General features: G+C 34.4%; 1 protein-coding gene across 1 annotated transcript in view; it reads right to left on the bottom strand.

Annotated features, from left to right (window-relative positions):
* Positions 1-20,558, bottom strand: part of PRTG (protogenin) — a gene marked incomplete at its 5' end in the record, with an annotated part of 112,302 nt that overhangs the window by 50,216 nt on the left and 41,528 nt on the right. The window contains 9 exons of the mRNA XM_081048967.1: positions 5,313-5,501; positions 6,275-6,580; positions 9,853-10,017; positions 12,080-12,327; positions 13,131-13,290; positions 13,843-14,001; positions 14,274-14,411; positions 15,971-16,104; positions 17,051-17,195. Coding sequence (XP_080905093.1) covers positions 5,313-5,501; positions 6,275-6,580; positions 9,853-10,017; positions 12,080-12,327; positions 13,131-13,290; positions 13,843-14,001; positions 14,274-14,411; positions 15,971-16,104; positions 17,051-17,195 — 1,644 coding nt within the window. The remainder of the gene's footprint in view (positions 1-5,312; positions 5,502-6,274; positions 6,581-9,852; positions 10,018-12,079; positions 12,328-13,130; positions 13,291-13,842; positions 14,002-14,273; positions 14,412-15,970; positions 16,105-17,050; positions 17,196-20,558) is intronic.

Here is a 20,558-nt window from a genome sequence, read left to right on the forward strand (position 1 = left end):
AGTGGATGTTTCCATTTCTTTTGAGGTATTAGTCTTTCAATTTTTCAAGTACTGAGGCTCTAAAATTTGAGTTGAGTATCAACCATATTTGGCATTTTCAGACAGTATAGACAATGAAATATGCAAATAATTTTTGCCTTCTTGATAAATTAAGAAAAAAAGTTAGTATTCTCTAAAGACTGTGTTGCAGTTTCAACATGCTTTGTCTTGATAATAGATGAAACACAACATAAAAAAGGTAACTTAAAAGATATTTTATAGTGAAATAAGTGAAATAGAACACTTTAAAAAAATGTTTCCTTTATGTTATTATAATTTGTACTAACACTTTGTCAATTTTATGCACTACATAGTAAGTTGTTTCCAAAATCACTCCTTTAAGAAGTCTACTAACTTCAGTTAAACGAATGTATTTTGTAATTCTTTGAAAGGAAAGAATAAAAGAGTACAATGAGACACTGTTTGGAGGAACTATTTCTACTAAAAGTGGAAATTAACTGTGGTAAAGCACTGGAAGAATTGAAGACAGGAAAAAATTTGAGGTATGTCCCTAAAGATCTTGCCTGTGGTAAACAACAGCAATAATGTTAATGGAATTTGTACACCAATCCTGAAAATGGTCTCTTAACAAATAAATGCAATGTGATCTCTCACAAAAACCAAGATTGTTTCATAAAGTCAAAGCTAATCTGGACAGAAAGTTTAATAAGACTTTATGATGTTGATTATGTGTTATTTTGGGATAGAATAGAATAATCCTGTGTCTGTAATGATATTTGGCTAGTAGTTGATACCAAGGCACCAGATTATCTGAAAGGAATTTACAGGCTAAAAGTCAGTATGGAAAGATATACTTGAAACTATTCATGATTAGGAAGATTTTGTTACAAAATATAGTGTATTTTTGACTCTGTCTTAAGAGGTTACAGTCAGGAAGTTGCAAAACAACCACAGTATAAGAATTTTCACCTGTAAGATGTTTCCAAAGATCCTGTGAATGTTATCTAAGGCTTCCTTGTGTGAGAGAGATGAGGGAACATAGTCTCTGAAAAGATTCTGGCTTGCCTTAAAACGTGACTTCCATATTTCATATATTCAGTGATTCTAATTCTCTTCAAAACAAAATCGCTATTATAGTAAGGTTTACAATGAACCCTCTCCAATAAAAGTAGTCCTTTTGTGCCACAAAATCATGTCCTGCCTTGACTAGATTGCAACTCCCTCCAGCTATATCAATTTGATTCCCCAGTGGTAGTTCTTGATTTTCATTCTTGAGATATGTAACCACATAACCAAATCCTTTTCTACTATGGTAAAAGATAATACTCAGAAATCTGACTTAATTTTACCATGCTTCCATGCAAACTGGCTAAGGGATTGTAAAGTTACGTTATTAACCAGGGACTGTTTCTTTTGACTCCTGCTCCCAGCAGTAACTGGAAGTTCCAACTTTAGATTTCTCAAACAAACCAATGAGCTGTGAGTTTCAAACATTACTAATGATTTTAAATATTTTGAATCTTTATAACTGGTGCTAAATCTCATGCTCACTAATCATGCTTGTTGTGAAATTTAATAGCACAACTTTTAAGGCAAAATAGAAACTAAAGATTACCTAATATCAGTGTCCTAACTGCTAAACTAACAACAGTACCATCTAAATAATCTCTCCCTTTTCACTCCACTATACAAAGACTGAACAATTAAGAACAGTTTCTGACAGGCAGCTTATGAAAATACTCCCTCTGTAATTAGAAACTCTAACTTCAGGATTTGAGGCCAATTTCTGAAATAAACAGATTGTAAAAAAAGAGGAACAAATTATTTCAATCAGTCTATTACCAGGGGACACAAGTGTTATTAATTTTGCTTTCAGTTTATTGTGTGATAAATATAACAAACATTTTAAAAATTCTACTCTAACTAGGCTAAATATTGAAAGTGCTAAGAAAAAAAAACTACTCAAAAATAATCACTGTAAGGATGCAAAATCTTGCAGAAAACCTGAAACCACAATTTAAAACAAACCACATACACGTAAACATTACATTATAATCCCAATGCTTTTTTCCCAACCCCCAACAGTAAACCACTTCTAATTAAAATTAAACTGTATATTTTAAATCATTAAACTAGAACAAACTAGCAACATCAAAATACTTCCATTACTCTGCCAATATTTATATTATATTAAGACATGAGAATCTTTTTAGCTACTTTCAAAAACAAAACATTCTATCTATACTTCAGGGAACAAAGCTTCGAGGGTTTCGAGTAAAATGTTCTAAAATAACTTTCATTATTAAATGCAATTAAATTTTGTTAATCAGAAATTTGGGAGAAAAGTAAACAAGTCAGTTAATATCTTTTGGTTTAATATTTCTTGTTTTAAGCAAAGGTCATATCGGTTACATTTTTTAATCTAGTACTACAATGCCTTAGAAAAATTTAAAAATGCTTGTTAAATGAATTGAATTATATAAAATTCATAAATCTCTTACAGAAACAAAGAACAAAGGAAAACATGTCCCAATAACATACTTTTTTATTGAAAACTTAATTACCAGAAGTGGAAACAAAAGAATGTATATTAGGGCATCAAATAGAGGATTAATATGAAAATGAAATTTTGAGACATCAGTTTGCTCCTCAAACTGACATTGATTCAGCAAACAGAATTTCATTTCCTAACCCACTTATAGTAAATCTAGTTCCAGTTAGAGTTTCTTTAATGTGTAAAAGCTCAGCGAAAGCAAGTATTCACCATGCAAGACACAGATAGGGTTCCCTTAACCTACTGCCCTCTAGACACATCACTCTCTGTTAAACAGGCAGCTAACGCCAGATGCGCTCCTAAAAATGGTCACAGATGGTCAGTTGTCCAGTTCACAGAACATACTGCCCTCCTGATAGCCAAAAGTAAGAAGGAAAGGAGTGAGAGCTGTTAACACTTGCCTGCTTAGTGGGTTAAAACCACTCGCTTGTTATATAAACTTGGCTAAGCCCCAACAGTGACGTTCTAGAAAAGCAAGACTAGGCCCTAAGGCTCTCAAGATTAAAAGACATCTTAAAGGTGATCTGGTCAACCGCTATCCAAAGCTTGAATCCATACAACTACATCCCTGCACTGCTGGTCTGCACCCTGGCTGTGACTCAGTAACTCTTGGGTTGAGGAAACTATTGTCCAACAAGAAAGTCCCATAGGTGGGACAGAGTCCTCTGTTACCTTGCACTGCAGGTAGTCCCCCTAGTCAGTTTAATTCCACAGTCAGGAAATATGGAGCTGTTTTCATAGGGTACACTGACTACAACAAAATCATTTTTGAGTTTATGCAGTATAAAGTGATTTTAAGCTGAAATATTCCAAATAGTATCCACAAAGGATTTTATAACACAAAGGATGTTACAACACAGGCAGTATGTATGCACTTTATTTTTAAAACACAGGAGGAAATCGAGGTTTACAGTATTGAAAGTTATTATTTAGAGATTATTTTAAAAATGTCAACAAAGATCACTGTCTTCTTTATGTATTAGGTTGGTGCAACAGTAATTGTGGTGTTTGCAATTATTTTTAATCTTTGAAACCTCAATTACTTTTGCACCAACTATATGCATCTGTAGAAAACTTTTAAATTTTAGAGAATTGTTTTCCATCACCAAAGTTTTAATTGCTTCTTTAATCTTTCCACAAGCAGAACATTATTTTGGTTTTTTCCTCCTAATAAACTATTCCTCTATTTAGAATAAGCTACCTGTTATGTTCAAGAAGAGTGCTTGCTCTATGAAGCTATTTTTTTGTATCTTCAACATGTTTCTATTTCTTTAACAGTGAGTTTGATGTATGATTTTCCATCATCAACCCTGTCCCAAATCCTTTTTCTTACTTCATACTGAGTACAATTTTCTTGAATAAATGATACCTACCTGGAAAGGGAGAGTACACTGAGAAGCTACTGCTAGAAAAAAATGTTGCTGACTTTGGTGCAAGTAGGTTGGGCAATGTCATCTTAGTATCAACAGTTTAAGGAAGGTCACCCTGGAGCATATGTAACTTCTCGTCATTTATAAAGCCATGTGACAGAGATCAATAGTGAAACTTAGTTAACCACATGCGATTAAATTAAAATCTGACACAATAAGCTTATAAGCAAAATGCCATCTGGAAAACTACAGCAAAGAGTAGGAGAATGGGGTTCTATGTCCCTGTGTCCGAAAACAGAGTCTCCCCACTGCTTCTTACCGCACAGGGACTCACGTCTAATGCTGCTCTAACAGCCTGTGCTTCCATGAGACCACAGAATGAAATGGAGCAGCCCATGGTGGCACCCCTGTGCCTCTTTCCTTCCTACACCCCAAAAGGTAGTCTGTGACAGGGAAAGCCAGAGCGCACTGTGAAGTCCAAGATGTGCAGAAGGTGCTATAACAAGTCAGTAGGAATTTGTTTGTAGTGTAATTAAAGTTGCTGCTTTGAATTAGGTTGGTGCAACAAAAGTAGTTTAAAAGGTTAAAAATAATTGCAAAAACCGCAATTACTTTTGTACCAACCTAATACTTAAGGGTGAAAATCTACTCACAGGTAACAAATAGCTAAGTGTGCATTTTATACCTTGAGTATATATGTTTATACTCATGTATTTATTGTAGATATTAATTTCTTTACTTTCTATTAAGCCTGTTATACATCATGAAGTTCTTTCACTCAGCCAAGATATGATGAATAGGGAATAAAACAGTATCTTTCAGAACTTGGATGAACGCAAACACAAAATTAAGTGTTCTTTCTCTAGCATTTCTGGGTTAGAGCTACATAAAGTAAACGTTTACAGTTATATGGGTCATATGTAAGAATATTATTTTGTGCATCATTTACATACATTTTACAAATGTAAAATAATATACTTACATAGCACTCTCAAGCAATTTTTAAGTTAAACTTAGTTACGGTGTATTCTCTGATCCTTTGGTGATATTCTTATTTTACTTTCCTATTATATATCCACGACACGCCCACAATGATTGATCAGGATCTCACTCTACCAGAAGTAAACTTTAGATAGAAAAGCAGATGCCCAGAGGTGGGGGAGTGATGGAGCGAAACCATGGTTACCTGACATTTTGCTAGTTCACTCATAATGGTGAGTCAAAGACCAGTCATTGACTTAAGCAGCAGGATACACACAGTGATGCAGCGAAGTCAATTCTTTTCTTTTCACCATTAAGTCAGTTCTACTGGCCCATATCCAGTCACTTTTCTCCCAACTGGTTAGAGAGGAAGGGAAAAAGAAAAAGCGCAGTACAGGCTCACTCACCTAAGCCACTGAGAGTATAGAGAAGGTCACTGGTATCTAAGAAAATGGGTCCATTCTCCTGCTGCCCTTCTTCTTTGTAGTACAGCTTGTAGCCCTGAATGGCTGCGGTGTCCTCAGAATCCTGCTGCCACTTCACAGAAATGGTGGTACAATTCAGAGGCTCCAAATATAACTCTGGAGACTTAGGGGCTAGAAAAATTCACCAGAAATGTACGTATGAAAATCCCATAACTCACATGACAACACAGGAGAATGTATATCTCTGTCTTAAACCAACAGTTGCAAAAAAGTTCAATTCCAACAATTCTACTTCGACCTAAATTTCAAAATTCACAATGACATTAAAATTTGAGACAGCATTAAATATACAAAATACTACCTAAAAAGACTAAGGCATATAAATCAGAACAAAATAATATCTATATTTGTATATTTTTTCAAAGAGGCAATAAGTACTCTCTAACTTTGACCATCCCATATTCCTCTGTGATAGAATAGGCATTATTATTAATCAATTAACAACAACAAAAGCAGTCATGTGACATTCCACATTAGTAAAAGAGGAAGGTCGAGAACTTTCCAGTCTTATGAGCTTTCTATTAAACTGATGTTTTAAAAAATATATGGCAATAACATTAATTAGGTCTCTATTAATAGTACATGTGTATGTGTATATATAATGGAGATGTAACTTTTGATAATTCAGTTTGATTTGGACTAATCTGTCCATAAAGGATTTGCTAAGCAAACTAATAGAATAACCAAAAGTTTTACACACTAATGAGTCCTATGCAGAAAGGGACTACTCAATAAAAAGTTTAAAATTTTTTTCAGTTAGGTCCATGATCTATAGAATACTTTTATTCATAAAACAAAATTTAAAAATATAAATTTAAATAAGAAAAAAATAATTCAAATTATAAATATAGTGTATTCTTCCTCAGTCATCCTTAGAAATTTACCTTGCACGCTTGTAGCTTTGGGTGTCCTATGTGAAGTCCATACTGATGACTCTCCCAGTCCCACTCTGGTGGCAGCAGTAATCCGAACCAGGTAGACACTATCGGGCTTCAGGCCCTTTAAAAGGTACTCATGCGTGGTCCCCGGGAGCTCCAGAACTTGAATGGAATTCTCAGTGCTCAGGCGGAAGGACAGACGATAGAGCACCACTTGGCCCCTCCGATATTTGGCTGGGATTGGCAGCCAGGAGATGAGGATATCAGTGGGACTTCGACTTGTCAAACTAATTTCAGGAGGTCTCAGGGGAACTAGGTATGTAAGAAAACAGGTTGTTTATAAATATCTAGAATCAAAATTGTCAATCAGCAAACGAGTATTTATTGAATTCTCTTAACAGCAACACGTAATATCGGAAGAGATACTTTCAACCCTAAAAGAGATTTTCAGAGTACAAACCAGAAAAAAGAAGGAAAAATAATGAGGGAGGACCAAGCATAGACAGGGACCAAAAAAAGTAAGGCTGTCATTACTGCTGGCGTTGTTTGGTATGAATATGAGATTACTTATTACTCATCAAAATATGAGAAAACTTCTCAAATACTCCCAACAAAATGCCTTAGAAACAAAGGAGAGAGAATTATACAACAGTGGGGAAGCTTAGGACACCAGGGTTATAACCTGGCAGATAGTATTTTGAAGTATAAGAGTGGTATCGTAAAAATTGGTGTGAATTTTGTATTCTCAATTATAATATGTGGTGTTTAATATAAAAACAATGTTTTTCCTCTAAATAATTTTAATACAACTGGCACTCCAGGAAAATGAGTTAAGTATAGTGAGAGGCAGTGTCATATTGAGTTAAGATAGGTTCTAGAGTTAGCCTCTGTATGTTTGAGTCCTTGTTCTCCCACTTACTACTCCGTGTGATCATGGCCAAATTAACTTCTCCGTGTTTCTTCATATACAATATGGGGATAATAATAACAGCTCCTTCCACAGTCTTTCCTATTTCAGTTAATGGCAATTATTTGTCTAACTGCTCAAGCCAAAACTCTTGGTGTCATCCTTGACGCCTCCAAACACACTCCACATTCAATCCTGTGTGGCTGCGACTTCCACCGCTATCCCCTTGGTCCCTGTCACCATTACCGCTAGCCCGTATCTCATTGCAGTGGCCTCCTAAGAGATTTCCCTGCTTGGGCCTTGTCCCTACCATCAATTCTCAACACATTTGTTATTAAAATGCAAATCAGATACTGTCACTCTTCTACTCAAAATAGCTCCCATTTCAAAGTAAAAGCCAAAGTCCTCATTGTGGTTTTATAAACAGCCCTTTCTACTTACGAGTATGTGGTCAGCTCTCATTCATTCTCTGCGTCATCTCCTACTGCTTTCCACTTGTTCCATCCTCTCCCCCCACAGTCACACCTGTGCTTCGGCCCTTAGCAATTTCCATTTCCTCTGCCTAGAATGCACTTCCCCACCATCTGCCTAGCCAGCTCCCTCATCTTCATTTCCTTCAGGTCTTCATTCAAATGTCACCTACTCAGCGAGCCCTTCTTTGTTGACTGTCTAAAGTCTCAAACCCTCCCAACATTTTATACTCCCTTTCCCTGCTCCTTTTCTTTTCCTCCACACTTATCACCATCTAGCATGATTATCTGTCATGGTTATTGTTCCTCTGCCCCCTCTCCCACTAGAAAGTAAGCGTCGTCGTGAGGTCAGAAACAATTTTTTTGCCTCTTGTTCACTACTAAATATTGACTAACACATACATAGCAAATACTGAATAAGTATTTGTGGAATGAATGAAAATAGGTGGAAAAGGGGAAAATCAATTTATTAAGCATTTCTGAGTCCTTTATGGGTATAAACTCATAATTCTCAGGAAGAAAAAAAAACCCAATGAAAGAAGTACCATTCCCATTCCCACTTTATAGATGAGGAAACTGAAGTACAAAGAGGTCAAATCACTTGCCCAAGGTCACATAGCTTGTAAGTGAAGGAGCATATTTAAGCACACCACACACAGCCCGCATTCTTGTCCCCTATACTCTACAATCTCTTATAGAACAATAATTCTTCTATCACAGGGTTATGTAGGGATTAAATTAGACAATGGAGGGAATGTTTTGAGAATAGGCAGGGATAAGCGCTCCACAAGTATTAGTTGTATTGGCTGTTCACTGCAGTGCACCTTGGGAGACACACACCTCTCACTTTGAGAAGTATGAGCTTAGGAAATGGGGAGAAACTTGTGCAGAAATTTGAATAGCAATGTCTGAGGTCTATATGTTATTCAGAAAACAAAAAGAAATTTCATTAAATAAAAATGTTGCAGAGTAAAGAAAGGTTTAAAAAAAAACAACAACTTTCAGATCACAATTTAACTGGAATTGGAAAGTTTTAACAATTACCTTGCTATGCTTAGATTCATTTTCTTCAAGGATATGGGGGAGGTGAATATACCTTACACACACACACACACACACACACACACACACACACACACACACCAAAAAAGCAAAATCACAAAACACACTAACCCGTAACCTGTGTTTTACCTTAGGTATGCATGTCAGAGGTTATCAAATACAATGAGATAACTAGAAATGCCATATTATACTATGGCTCCCTCTAAAATGGGACAGACTCTTAAATGAAAACTGAAATTTAGAATTCCGTATCCAGATCAATGATAATTTTTTCATTTAATCAAACTATGAATTTATAAACATCTAAGAGTCATTACAGAGATATAAGTAAGAAATACAGGACCAAATGAACAAAAAAAAAAGATTTAGGAATCACTTCTATAAAAATATTTTGAAAAGTATGGGTGGATCATTTCTTGAGGACGAGAAAACATTTGTAAAGAGAGAATAATATAATTAAGCACATGTTAAATAATTCTCTTTTCACACTGCAGGGTATAAACATGGGCCTTCCAGAGCCCTTGGAGAAAGAGAGAGAGATGAGAGTCAGAATCAGTTCTCCAGGACTATCTTAATGGATTTAATTTCCCATCACTATAAGAGTATAGGGAGGTGTGCACAACTCAGTTTCCAACCCATGGTCAGGCAACAAACTGAACAAGTATTATTTTCCTCCTTAAGTAGAATAGGCATGTTGTATCTAAAAATAAACTAACTGCTATCTGATTTTATAAAAAATTTTTTAAATGACAGGTACTAAACTTCATGAACTCTCAGTTTCAGAAGTCTCAGACCTCTGATCTCCATTCATTATATATACTCAATGTGTAACTGTCATTGTATTTATTCATGCCTAGAGAATCTACTCGGTAACAACAACAACAAAAAACATAAAAACTGCAATGTATTTACAATTTAAACTAAGACCCTTGAAGAAATACGACGACAATATAAGAATTTTATTAAGATTATTTTATGAATTATAAATAAAAGTTATCTTTATCGTTATCATGTTACTGTCAAAAAGCAAGAGTCAGATTTGAAAAGCAAACTAGCCTGCTGGTTACCATAACACGTTAACTTATGGAAATGAATTAAGCATATTAATGTTTATACTTAAAGGAACTAGAATCATGTTTTCTTACCATCCTCTAAAGTATTCTGTGTCACGTGGTCAGACATTTGGCTGGCTCCCATTGGCATATATGCCACAATGTAAAAAGTATAATTGCTGGCAGGTTCTAAGTCATCAATAATATAGTGAGTTGTGTCATTTCCGATGACTACTTGATACTCTTCATTATTTAAACCTACAGTAAAGAGTCAGTGTTTAAAAATATGAATAGTCAAAATAAAATTCACAAGACCATTTTCTCTCACTGTATTGGTCCTTGAGTCTACTTTCTATCAGTTACCTTTTGTGATCCTCTAAAAAATGTGAAGAGGAAGGTTTTTATTTTCTAAAAGTAACCATGTCTTGCTACAAGTGGCTAGTTTGAGTTTTTCCAGAATAAATCAAGCTGAAAATAATTAATCTCTAAACTTCACTTAACATCTAGTCAAAACCCACAGCAGAGACAATGCACAGCAGTAACACAACAGAGCTTAACACTACAGAATACTATAATTCAGAACTGTAAATTTTACTTGCTTAAACTCATGGTTTCTTTTTTCTTTTAAACATAAATGGAGAAACAGTAGGGAATGTAATGGCTCTACTCTTTATAGAAACAAACCAAACCAAAAGTTGTCCTGCAAAAGATCTCATTTTGCCCCTAGAGATTCTATTAAATTTGACTGACACAAGTTGTTCTTTTATTTGTGTTGAAAGCAAAAGAACTGGGAGGCACAGAATGTGCTTCAAAACACTTCGTCACACAATGAGTTTTTTTTTTCAAAGAGGAAAAAAATTCTCAGCAATTGTTAATTAAAATATGCATGGCAAGGTACAGAAGAGGATTTGTCTTTGTGGAATTTAATTCCTACAGACCAAACCTGTAAAGTGGAAAAAGAGCACTGGTGGCTGCTGTGCTTTGTGAACAATTCACAGTAAATGCACGTCAACTTAATCAAAACTCTCTAAGGACAGAGCCCCTTCTCCTCACGCTGGATTTATAAACAAAACAGAAGGCAAATTCCACTATTAAGTTTTCCCACATTTCTGAATTAACTTGATAGCATTTTAATTAGACAAGATTACAGGCATTTCACAACAGACTGGCTAATGGCCCGTTAATTAGGAATTGCATAGTACAATTTCTGACCTACCAAACAAGGTCCTTAAGTTCGAATTAAAAAGCCTTGTTCCATCCCTGAATAGACCACTGAGCCACATGTGGAGGCTCTAATGAAACAACCATAATAGGGAACAAGAGTGGTCTCCACCAAAACCAGCATTCCTTTTACCTTCCTAAATCACTAAAAAGGGAATTAACATACTCCAACATGCTCAGTTATCAGATTTTCATTCTTCTTGCTACCATGACCCCTGATTTAAATTCAAAATATTCCTTTTCAGTATACAACTTCAAAGTACAAAAAACAACAACAAACCACCTGTTTCTACATTTTATTACATCACCATTCTTTGGGTGTTTGAATTTGCTTTTAATGTCTACTGCAAAAGAGTTAGGTTGTTTATGTATAGAACTATAATCTATAAACCTCTAATATGGTTTCTATGGAAAAATCAACAGAGAACTCTCTAGGATTTATAAGTAGTTTTTCCTTTTCCTCTAAAATTTTTGCCAAACGGACATATAAGGATAAAAAAGATTCCAGAAATGGAACTAATAGTTCTGAATAAAAACTTGAAGACAGATCTGATTTCTACTTTTACATAATAAATAAGATATCAATAATGTCTTGTTTAATTTTCAGAGAGTTCTATATGATTTCAGTAAACATTAAAAATATACAAAATCAAATGTATGGGGAATTTGCTAATCTTTACTTACCCCCTTAAAAATAACATGCTACAGTGACTATAGTTCACTACATTATTTTATTAAGCAATTATACTAGTGGTCCTATAGCTGCATACTTAAATTGGCATATTAAGTCTTAGTTAAGGAATTTGTATCTTTGCTGGAATGAAATTCATAAGTACAACACTCTATACTTGACCTGGCAGAGAGAGTACTTATTTCCAAATAGAAAAATCTTAAACTATACTCATATACACAAAGTATACAACAATACAAAATTCAGAAAAAATAGATACACAGGTGATAGATTACTTTATTAAAAGAGATAAATACCATAGAATTTCAAAAACATTTTGTAGATTATGTAAGACATCATTCGTACTGAAAACAAATCCTTGATACTAGCCAGTGGCACTTAAAAATAAACACTCCTCACATTGCTTACCTTCTGCTTTCATGTAGTGTACGGAATAAGCGATGACTTTGTCCGAATTATAAAGCGGCCTGTCCCAAGCTAAAAGGATGGCTGAACTTGACATGGTTTCGGCATGCACATTATAAGGAGCGCTGGGTCTGTCCTCTGACATCACTACGGTCAGTCTGGCTCTAGATAAAATAGATCCTTGGCTGTTCTCAGCCATGCACTGATAAATAGCATCATCTTCAGGAATAATCTGGTTAATTACCAATTTACTGAGGAAAGGAAAAGAAATTATTTATTTCTATGAAAAGGTCTAAGAATGGTGTTAAAATAAAAAATTATTGCTAAGCGTACTTTCATTTTAAATGACGAAAATTATTACAAGCAAAAAAAAATGTATAACTGCCCTACTGAAAAAGCTATATGAATTACTTAAAATTACTTTTTATTTTCTGAGTCTACCTACGTAAATGCTTGTGATACACAAATACTGTTTGCTTCATATGACAGCTTCATCTCTTTTTAAAAAGCCGGCTTTTATTAAGAAACGATACTACTTCACAATAGCATCTAATTTACATAATATTACACTGTTACACAAAACTCAGGTCCAACAACAATTTTTAAAGTTTTGTGCAACATAAATAAGAATGTTACAAGAAGATTCATATTTATACTAATAAAAGTTCTTCAAATCATTAAGTTTGAACTGTGGAGGAATTCTTAGAAAATCAATTATTTCCTCCTGATTTCCTTATTTATGGTAGAAGGAACTGAGACCCCTAAAGATGAATACGATTGCTAATAACTTATCTAGTGGTTTACCAGGACTATGTAGAACCCGAGTCTGGGGAACTGTCCAATATCCACTTTACTATAACTAACCATTTCCATGATCCACATATAAAAGGATACGTGGCATGCTGATGTTATAAATTTAGGTTAATTTCTTATTTATTTTAGTTTAGTTTAAAATACCAAGATAACTAAAGTACTTGATATAACCATTTCACATAAAAATTACTAAAGCCATTATTATATCTTCTGAAAACGGTAGCAAAATGGCATAGCTTACCTGTTGTACATTTTAATTCTACCATTTGAATGTATCTTTCTTCCGTTTTTCAACCATGACATTTTGGGTGAGGGGATTCCTTCTGCCTGACATACAAATCGAGCAGTGCCAGCTCGAGGTCTCGTTAAACTTTCTGGCCATTCGACAAATAAAGGAGGAGCTATTTTTAAAGAGACAAGGAAAAAAAAAATGTCTGTGGTCCCAACAGGAATGATACAAGGAGTCAAGGAAGAGCACAGCCACTGACCAAGTCCCATTCTGAGCCTCCTGTCTACACACACTACATATATCTATCCAGATGCCTTTTCCGTGCATTGCTCAGTTAGACGTCCATTCCCCCCTCCCAGGTTTTCCCTCTTGGGACCATCTATATAAACACTCTAAAAATGTGTGTACCATAAAGCTACTAAACTAAGCACAATACACAGCAGGTAGACAATTAACAAAATAAAATTTTAGATTAGCGAATGGGTATACGGATATGTGGCTAGGTGAGAAGGAGATAAGAGGGAAGCTTAAATAAGAAGGAATATGCAGGCAAACAGGAGGGTGACTTCAGAATAATAGTTATATTTTGACACAGAATTTTTTTTTCCTATAATTCATTAGATTATGACACTTCATATCAACGTAGAAATAAGCTATGAACGAGATAAAACAGTAAATGTTAAAATGTAAGATTCTCCTGATTGCAGAATGAAAGAAAACATACCTAATACAGTTAAAGTTGCCATGGCAACTGTAAAGTTGCGTGTGCCTGGGGTAGTGGCCCGACAAACATATACTCCAGCATGCTGCAGCTTGACATCAGATATCATGAGATTACCATTTCCAAGGACCCGAGTATTAAAGACATCAATGGATTTGTGATCTATTTCAAATAGAACACTTCAGTTAAAACAATGTAACATTATCATCTAAAATTAGGTTAAAAAAAAAAATCACTCCCCAAACAATCCTATCATAAAAAGTATAAAATTCTCTATGGTAAAACCTTTTCTCTACACACTGAAATGGCAAAAAGTTAAAAGCCACTTAATTGCCAAACATGTGTTTTGCATATAAAATAAACATTTCATTAGTTTCACTAGAATGAACAAAGTTAAAGGAAAAGACTTTTTTTTTTTCCCGGAGAAGACTTACCAAGACGGCTCCAAGAAATGATTGGTTTGGGATTTCCTGTGGCCATGCATTCTAAAATAACAGTCTGATGAAGAGATGTTGTGATGTTCTGTGGACCTGCTATAATGGTTGGTGTGTAGAAGGATTTAGACTCCTTAGCTTTGGGGAGGAAAAGGCAGAATATAAAAATAAATCATTATAAATAAAATATAATTAGTGAAATGAGTGAAATTATCTATTAAGTTATTCACTTTTTTCTTTTTTAAAACAATTTAATTGTGCTATAACTCACATAACACATAATTCAGTCATTTGAAGAGTATAATTCAATAGTTCTTAGTGTTTTCAGAGCTGTGCAATTATTACTACAATTAATTTTAGAACATTTTCATCACCCTAAAGAGAAACCCCATACCCATTAGCAGTCACTCCTCAATCTCCTCTCTCCATAGCCTGGCAACCTCTAATCTACTTTCTTCTGTCTCTCTGGATTTACCAATTTAGACATTTCATTAAAAAGGAACCATACATTATATGGTCTTTTGTGATGGACTTCTTTTAATTTGGCATAATGTTTTCAAGGTTCATCCATGTTGTAGCATGTATCAGTACTTCATTTCTTTTTACTGAATAATAGAATAATATTTAATTACATAAATAGAACATTTTATTTATCCATTTATCAGGTGATAAACATTTAGGTTGTTTCATTTTTAATTGAAGTTCAAATTGAAGTTAATTGAAGTTAATACTTTCACTAATCTTATCAAGAATTCATGGGTAAGTGGGAAGAAGGGAAGAAGTATGAGAGTGCTTTTGTTTTTATCTTTCATATCAGAAAGCTAGTCAATACCACTTAAAATTAAAACAAAGCATTAAAAATATTTATAATTTCAGTCTCTTAGTTTTTTTCAAAAAACTTTTTAACCTTAAAGGGTCTTTAGGGAAGTAATCTCTTTTGTGAAGTGTAAACATTCATGTGAAGTTTAACATCTCTTTAGTACAAGTTTTCTTCCACTATATTCAGGTAAATTATTTCAAAATAAAAACTAGCATCTATGTATAATTACATCTTAATAAAACATGCATTTCTTTCTCATATTCATTTCTCTATCTAGTTTTCCTTCCAACTATATTCCTGTATGACAAAATACATAAAATTATGTTCACTTAATGTTAACAATGATAATTTCTGGGTACTGGAATTGGGGATATTTTATAATTTATATTTGTACTTTTTTACATTGTTTAATGTAAAAAATTTTATGTATGCTTTTTTTACTTTTGTAGACATTACTCTTTATAATAAGCATGCATTATTTTTACAAATGCAAATTATGATTTTTCTTAAAACAACAAACAAAAAAATACCAAACTGGAAACACATTATCTCTTTATTGACAATGGACAATTCTGGTGGAAATAGATGATTGTTATTCTCTTTTTTGTACTTTTTATGTATTTTATATTTTAAAAACAATAGTGAAATATTTACCAACAAATTCAATCTTTCTTATAGATGCCGACACTAACATAATCTAAATCAAGTTATCCTGTGAAAGAAGAGTTGCTTAACACATAAAAAGGACTACTTTCCAAGTAGATTACAATAATTTAAATGAAATTAAAGTACTACTTTTATGGCATACTATGATAGCCAAGAAGAAAAATTAATAGCTGGGCCAATAGAACCTGAAAAAACAACTTCTGTGTGGTACCTGAAATCACGGTTAGAGAGGCCTCCATACTTTTACGTCTGTGGGCTACAGTAGCAGCAACACAACGATAATTTCCAGCATCCCTTTGGCCAACATCATAGATCTGCAATACTCCTGTTGGTAGGGCAGTTATCCTGTTATGAGAGGAAAGATGATTAATCTCTTTGTAGATCTGATATTTTATTTTAACATACAGTATATGATAAGATTTCATATACTCAACCTTTTTAAAGTACTAAATGCATTCCTTTTAAAGTATTAGTTTGATTCAGTTATTTCCATTTGGGTCACTATAGCTCTCTAACATAATTATGCAGTGTGTGGTTTCTGAAATGTATCAGTCTAATTTTACACAGTCTCATTTAATACTATAGCTTAGATATGTATCTAACTGATGGCCAAGAGCTTACCATGATTTTCTTCAAACTCCTAACTTTTTGCCTATTAATATCAATGTATTCTCCAAGGTACAATGCTAGTTTGTTGTTGTTGTTGTTTTTAAATCACTTTCTTGAATAAATTCTTCCATCTCAATGTCTTACCACTTTACCAAATAATTTTTGACTTCTTATGAATTCTGCTACTCATTAGGACAGAAATCAAACCTTTTGAAGTTACTACCAGTTCCTGATCCTTACGAGTCTTAGGCATGTGTGTGTGTGTGCATGTATAGTAAAGAGGAGATAGAGAAGTGGAAAGTACAGATGGAAATGGGCAGCTAACAGGGCATACATGGGAGACTGTTACACCAGCACTGCTATTGCCAGCAGTGAAGGTGGAATTTGGTTTCCCAAATCCTTGGGCTGCAATCCACATACTCAGGTGCTCCCATGGTTGGAAAAGATACCTGAGAAAAGGAACAAAGCAGTAAGATAGGATGTGTGAATTCTGATCTGGAACAAAAAACGGGAATTATGTCCCAAGTATCTAATTCTTTGCCTGAATGTGAAACATCTTTAAGAAATTGATTATTGCCACTGTAAATGAAAAGGAGCTCCATAATGGTCATTCTCCTATATGGCCTCATGATGACGTCTTCATTACTGCTGTATCATCTGCAAAGATAACAGCTGCATTTACCTGTCCATAGTTACAGGTAGAGTTGTCCGATTTAATTCCCATGTTATGACTGCAGGAGGGTTTGATGAAATCTTGCATGCAAATCTAGCAATTCCACCTTCTTGGACTTCAGTAGAAATTGGCTGAACTTCAAATGCAGAAATAGCTATAAGATAAAGTTTGACAAATTCAGAATAAGTATATGTACTATTATGATATACTTGGAAATAACATTATGCTACATATTATTTATCAGACTTGAACTCCTGCCCAGATGTTAAGACCAACCCAACGTAACTAGCACAAGGATAATTTAGAGAATAATGTTGAAAAAAACCATTGGGCAGTGAGTCGCCCAGCTCAAGGAATTTGGTCTTTCTCAGAATGCAATTCTAACTAAGTTCTCAAGAAACTTACGAACTATTTGGAGAAAAAAATTAACATAACAGAAACAAAACAAACAATTAGTAATGGTACGTAATTACATACCAAATTTTGTGGTACAAACTTCAGATACTACTCTGTTTCAAATGAGAAGGATATCAATGCAGACAGATTAGACATAAATGGTAAAACCATTTATAGGGATTGGTTTTGAATTGAGTTTTGAAGAATTCATTGGCGTTAGTTAAATAAAAGGGGGAAACAGGAATGATATGAAGGCAATAACATGAAAGCAAACACAGGAGTAAGAAATGTATAGCCTGTGTTTACAGGATTGTAACAAAACAGCCTGGACTAACTATTGTAGAATATTTTAGATTAAGGGTTCATGGAAAAGTAGAAGGAGAGTAGAGATAAAGCAGATTTGTACCATGGTACAAATTAAGATATCACTGAAATTTTTTGAGCAAAGAAGTGTCATGACCACTTTCAGTTTTCAGCTATACCCATCTGTTGCTGCTGAATCCCCCCAATATATCTCCAGCTTAGATCCCCATTCCCAGAGCTTCCTACTCATGGTTCCAACTGTCTATTGGGCATCTTCACCCGGAATTTATAAAATGCACTTATAACCCATCATGTCAAAATTGAAATCATCTTCTTTCCTCCAAGCCTATATCTCTGCTTCAGTTTGTCACACACCATTATGCAACTCAACCATTCCTCCCCTGAGCGAGACACTATTGACTCCTTCTGCACTCTCTTCATTCAATCACCTGTTTCCACTGATTTTAACTCCTAAACATATGTCAATTCACTCCTGTGTCCCTGTCCCAACATTTCTCACTGGATCCACTATAAAAGTCTCTTATCTGTTCTCCCTGCTCTCATTTTCTCTTCACGACTTCAAAAACACCTTCAGACATGCACCAGTGTTTGATATAGCTGCATTTGACTCACAAGCGGCTTCCAACTATTAATTCAAAGGCTCTGTAAGTCAATCCATTACTGCTAAAATCAACAAAGGAATAATCTTACAAAAAATGTGGTTCCAATTTCAAATGCTGTCAAAAAGCATTATGCCTTAGCAACACTCCTTCTAAATCTTTAAACTGCTTAGCCTAATTATTAGAAAAATTAAATGTATATATCCTTGCTATGTCAAAAGCAATAAATAGCTTTCTTTATGCCAACTCTATATTTTTAACTCTTTTTGGCTGGATACATTCCCAATAAATAGATTTGTTGGCTAGTTTTTTTTGGGGGGGGAGTAGTTTGGCATCAATTACTCCAAACCAAACTGTTTATATGGTAAGCATGCAACAGTATTTAAATATTCAATATTAAGTAACTATATTAAAAAGAACAGTGAATATCTCTGCTGTTAAAGATAAATATTATAACTATGACACAAAGGAGATATCAAGCCCATTATCTGTATAATCACATCATTCATTTAGTATGTAGTTAACCTACACTTCAGGCTTCGAATCATGCAATTACTCATAAAATAATGTGCCAGATTAACTATATCCTCAATCCAGAAAAGGATTTTAATCACACTTATTTGAGAAAAATTTTAGACTAAAGTAATCTCTTTGAAGTTCATTTAACAAATACTTATTTAGTACCTAGCACATTCTAGGTGCCAAGGATCAAATGATGACCAAAACAAAGAGAGGCTCTACCCTCAGGAGTCTCTGCTTGGGATGGAGAAAAGGATTTAACTAAATTACTATACAAGTATATAACTTCAATCTGTAATAAATGCTCTGAAGGAAAAACACTGAGCATTATGAAAGCATGTAACAGAGGTTATAATGACAGAAATAACAATAGTTTAACATATTTTCTTGCCAGGCAGCGCTTTACGTGCATTACATCTTCTAGGTTATTTAACCCTCACAACTATTATCACCCCAATTTTCAGTTCAGGAAACTGAGGTGCGAGGAGATTAAGCAACTTGCTCAAGGTTCTGCAGCTAGGAAGTGGTGAGGCTGGGATCTGAATTCAGGCAATCTCCAGAGACCCTAGGTGAATTCTCTCATGAGTAAAAGTTTGAGATCCCCAAACTTTTTGTGGAACATAAAAATTACTGGTTCTACTTCCAAGCAATTCTACTGCTCAGGGATAAGTTTTGGCTTTCTAGCTGGGTAAGAATATGTGTTAAATTCTTGAATTTCCAAAAGAGAGTAACACCTTTAAACTCCTGCATACTAGGATTTTGAAGTTATGGCTCTCAAGCAAGAGTATCTCTATTTCTAGGGACGCAGTAGACAAAAAAGCATGACTTGAAAGACCAGCATCATAGAAATAAACTTTAAGCTAATATACACACATACACTGTTAAAGATGGAGATGCATATAAATTGAATTATACTACTTCAGTCTAAAATTTATTGAGGAATCAAATATTCTTTTAAGAAACAAATCTATTTAAAAATAGTTTACCTAATGAGAACATGAGCTATTCCTTTATTATTATAGATCTAAGCCCACATACATTTGATCATCAGAAAGCCAAGTACCTAGAAAGAGAGTGCTTAGAGATAGGGAAACCATTTAAGAGGCTACCAGAACAATGGATAAGAGACCAGCTGTGGGTTTGAGTGACAGAAAAGACAGAGTGGAAGGGAGAGCACATATAAGAGATGTTGTACACTGACCAGCAGGAGTTGGTCGTGACGTGTTCAAGGGAAATAGCAGGAAGAACTGAAACAGTTCTGAGATTTCTGGCTGATATACATAAATGGAAGGCTCGTGGACAGTATGGTGCTGGAGCAGAGAACACAGGAGAAGAGAGCAGATGGACTGGTGAATCACCTTACGGACTCTCATTTCATCAGAGTGAGAAGAAATTGGTTAAGGAAGAACGGGAAAACTATAAAATTAGGCCATGGATTAATAATATAAACACTTTCAAATATCTATTCCTCCTGTTTTTTTAACCAATGGTTCAGATGTTAGGCTGTCATTAAGGTTTAAAGAAAGATGTTCTTGAGTTTTTATAATACGGGCCTAAAAAAGTAGCAATGTGTCATGTAAAATTAGCAGAGAAAAGAATTTTTTCACTTCTGAGGCTCTGTTGGAATGAGCTTAGGAGGAATCGCGTTTACTGTTTTTCCAATTTTAATTTATTCTCAC

This window comes from Rhinolophus hipposideros (genome assembly GCF_964194185.1).
Source record: "Rhinolophus hipposideros genome assembly, chromosome: 5".
NCBI classification, from domain to species: domain Eukaryota; kingdom Metazoa; phylum Chordata; class Mammalia; order Chiroptera; family Rhinolophidae; genus Rhinolophus; species Rhinolophus hipposideros.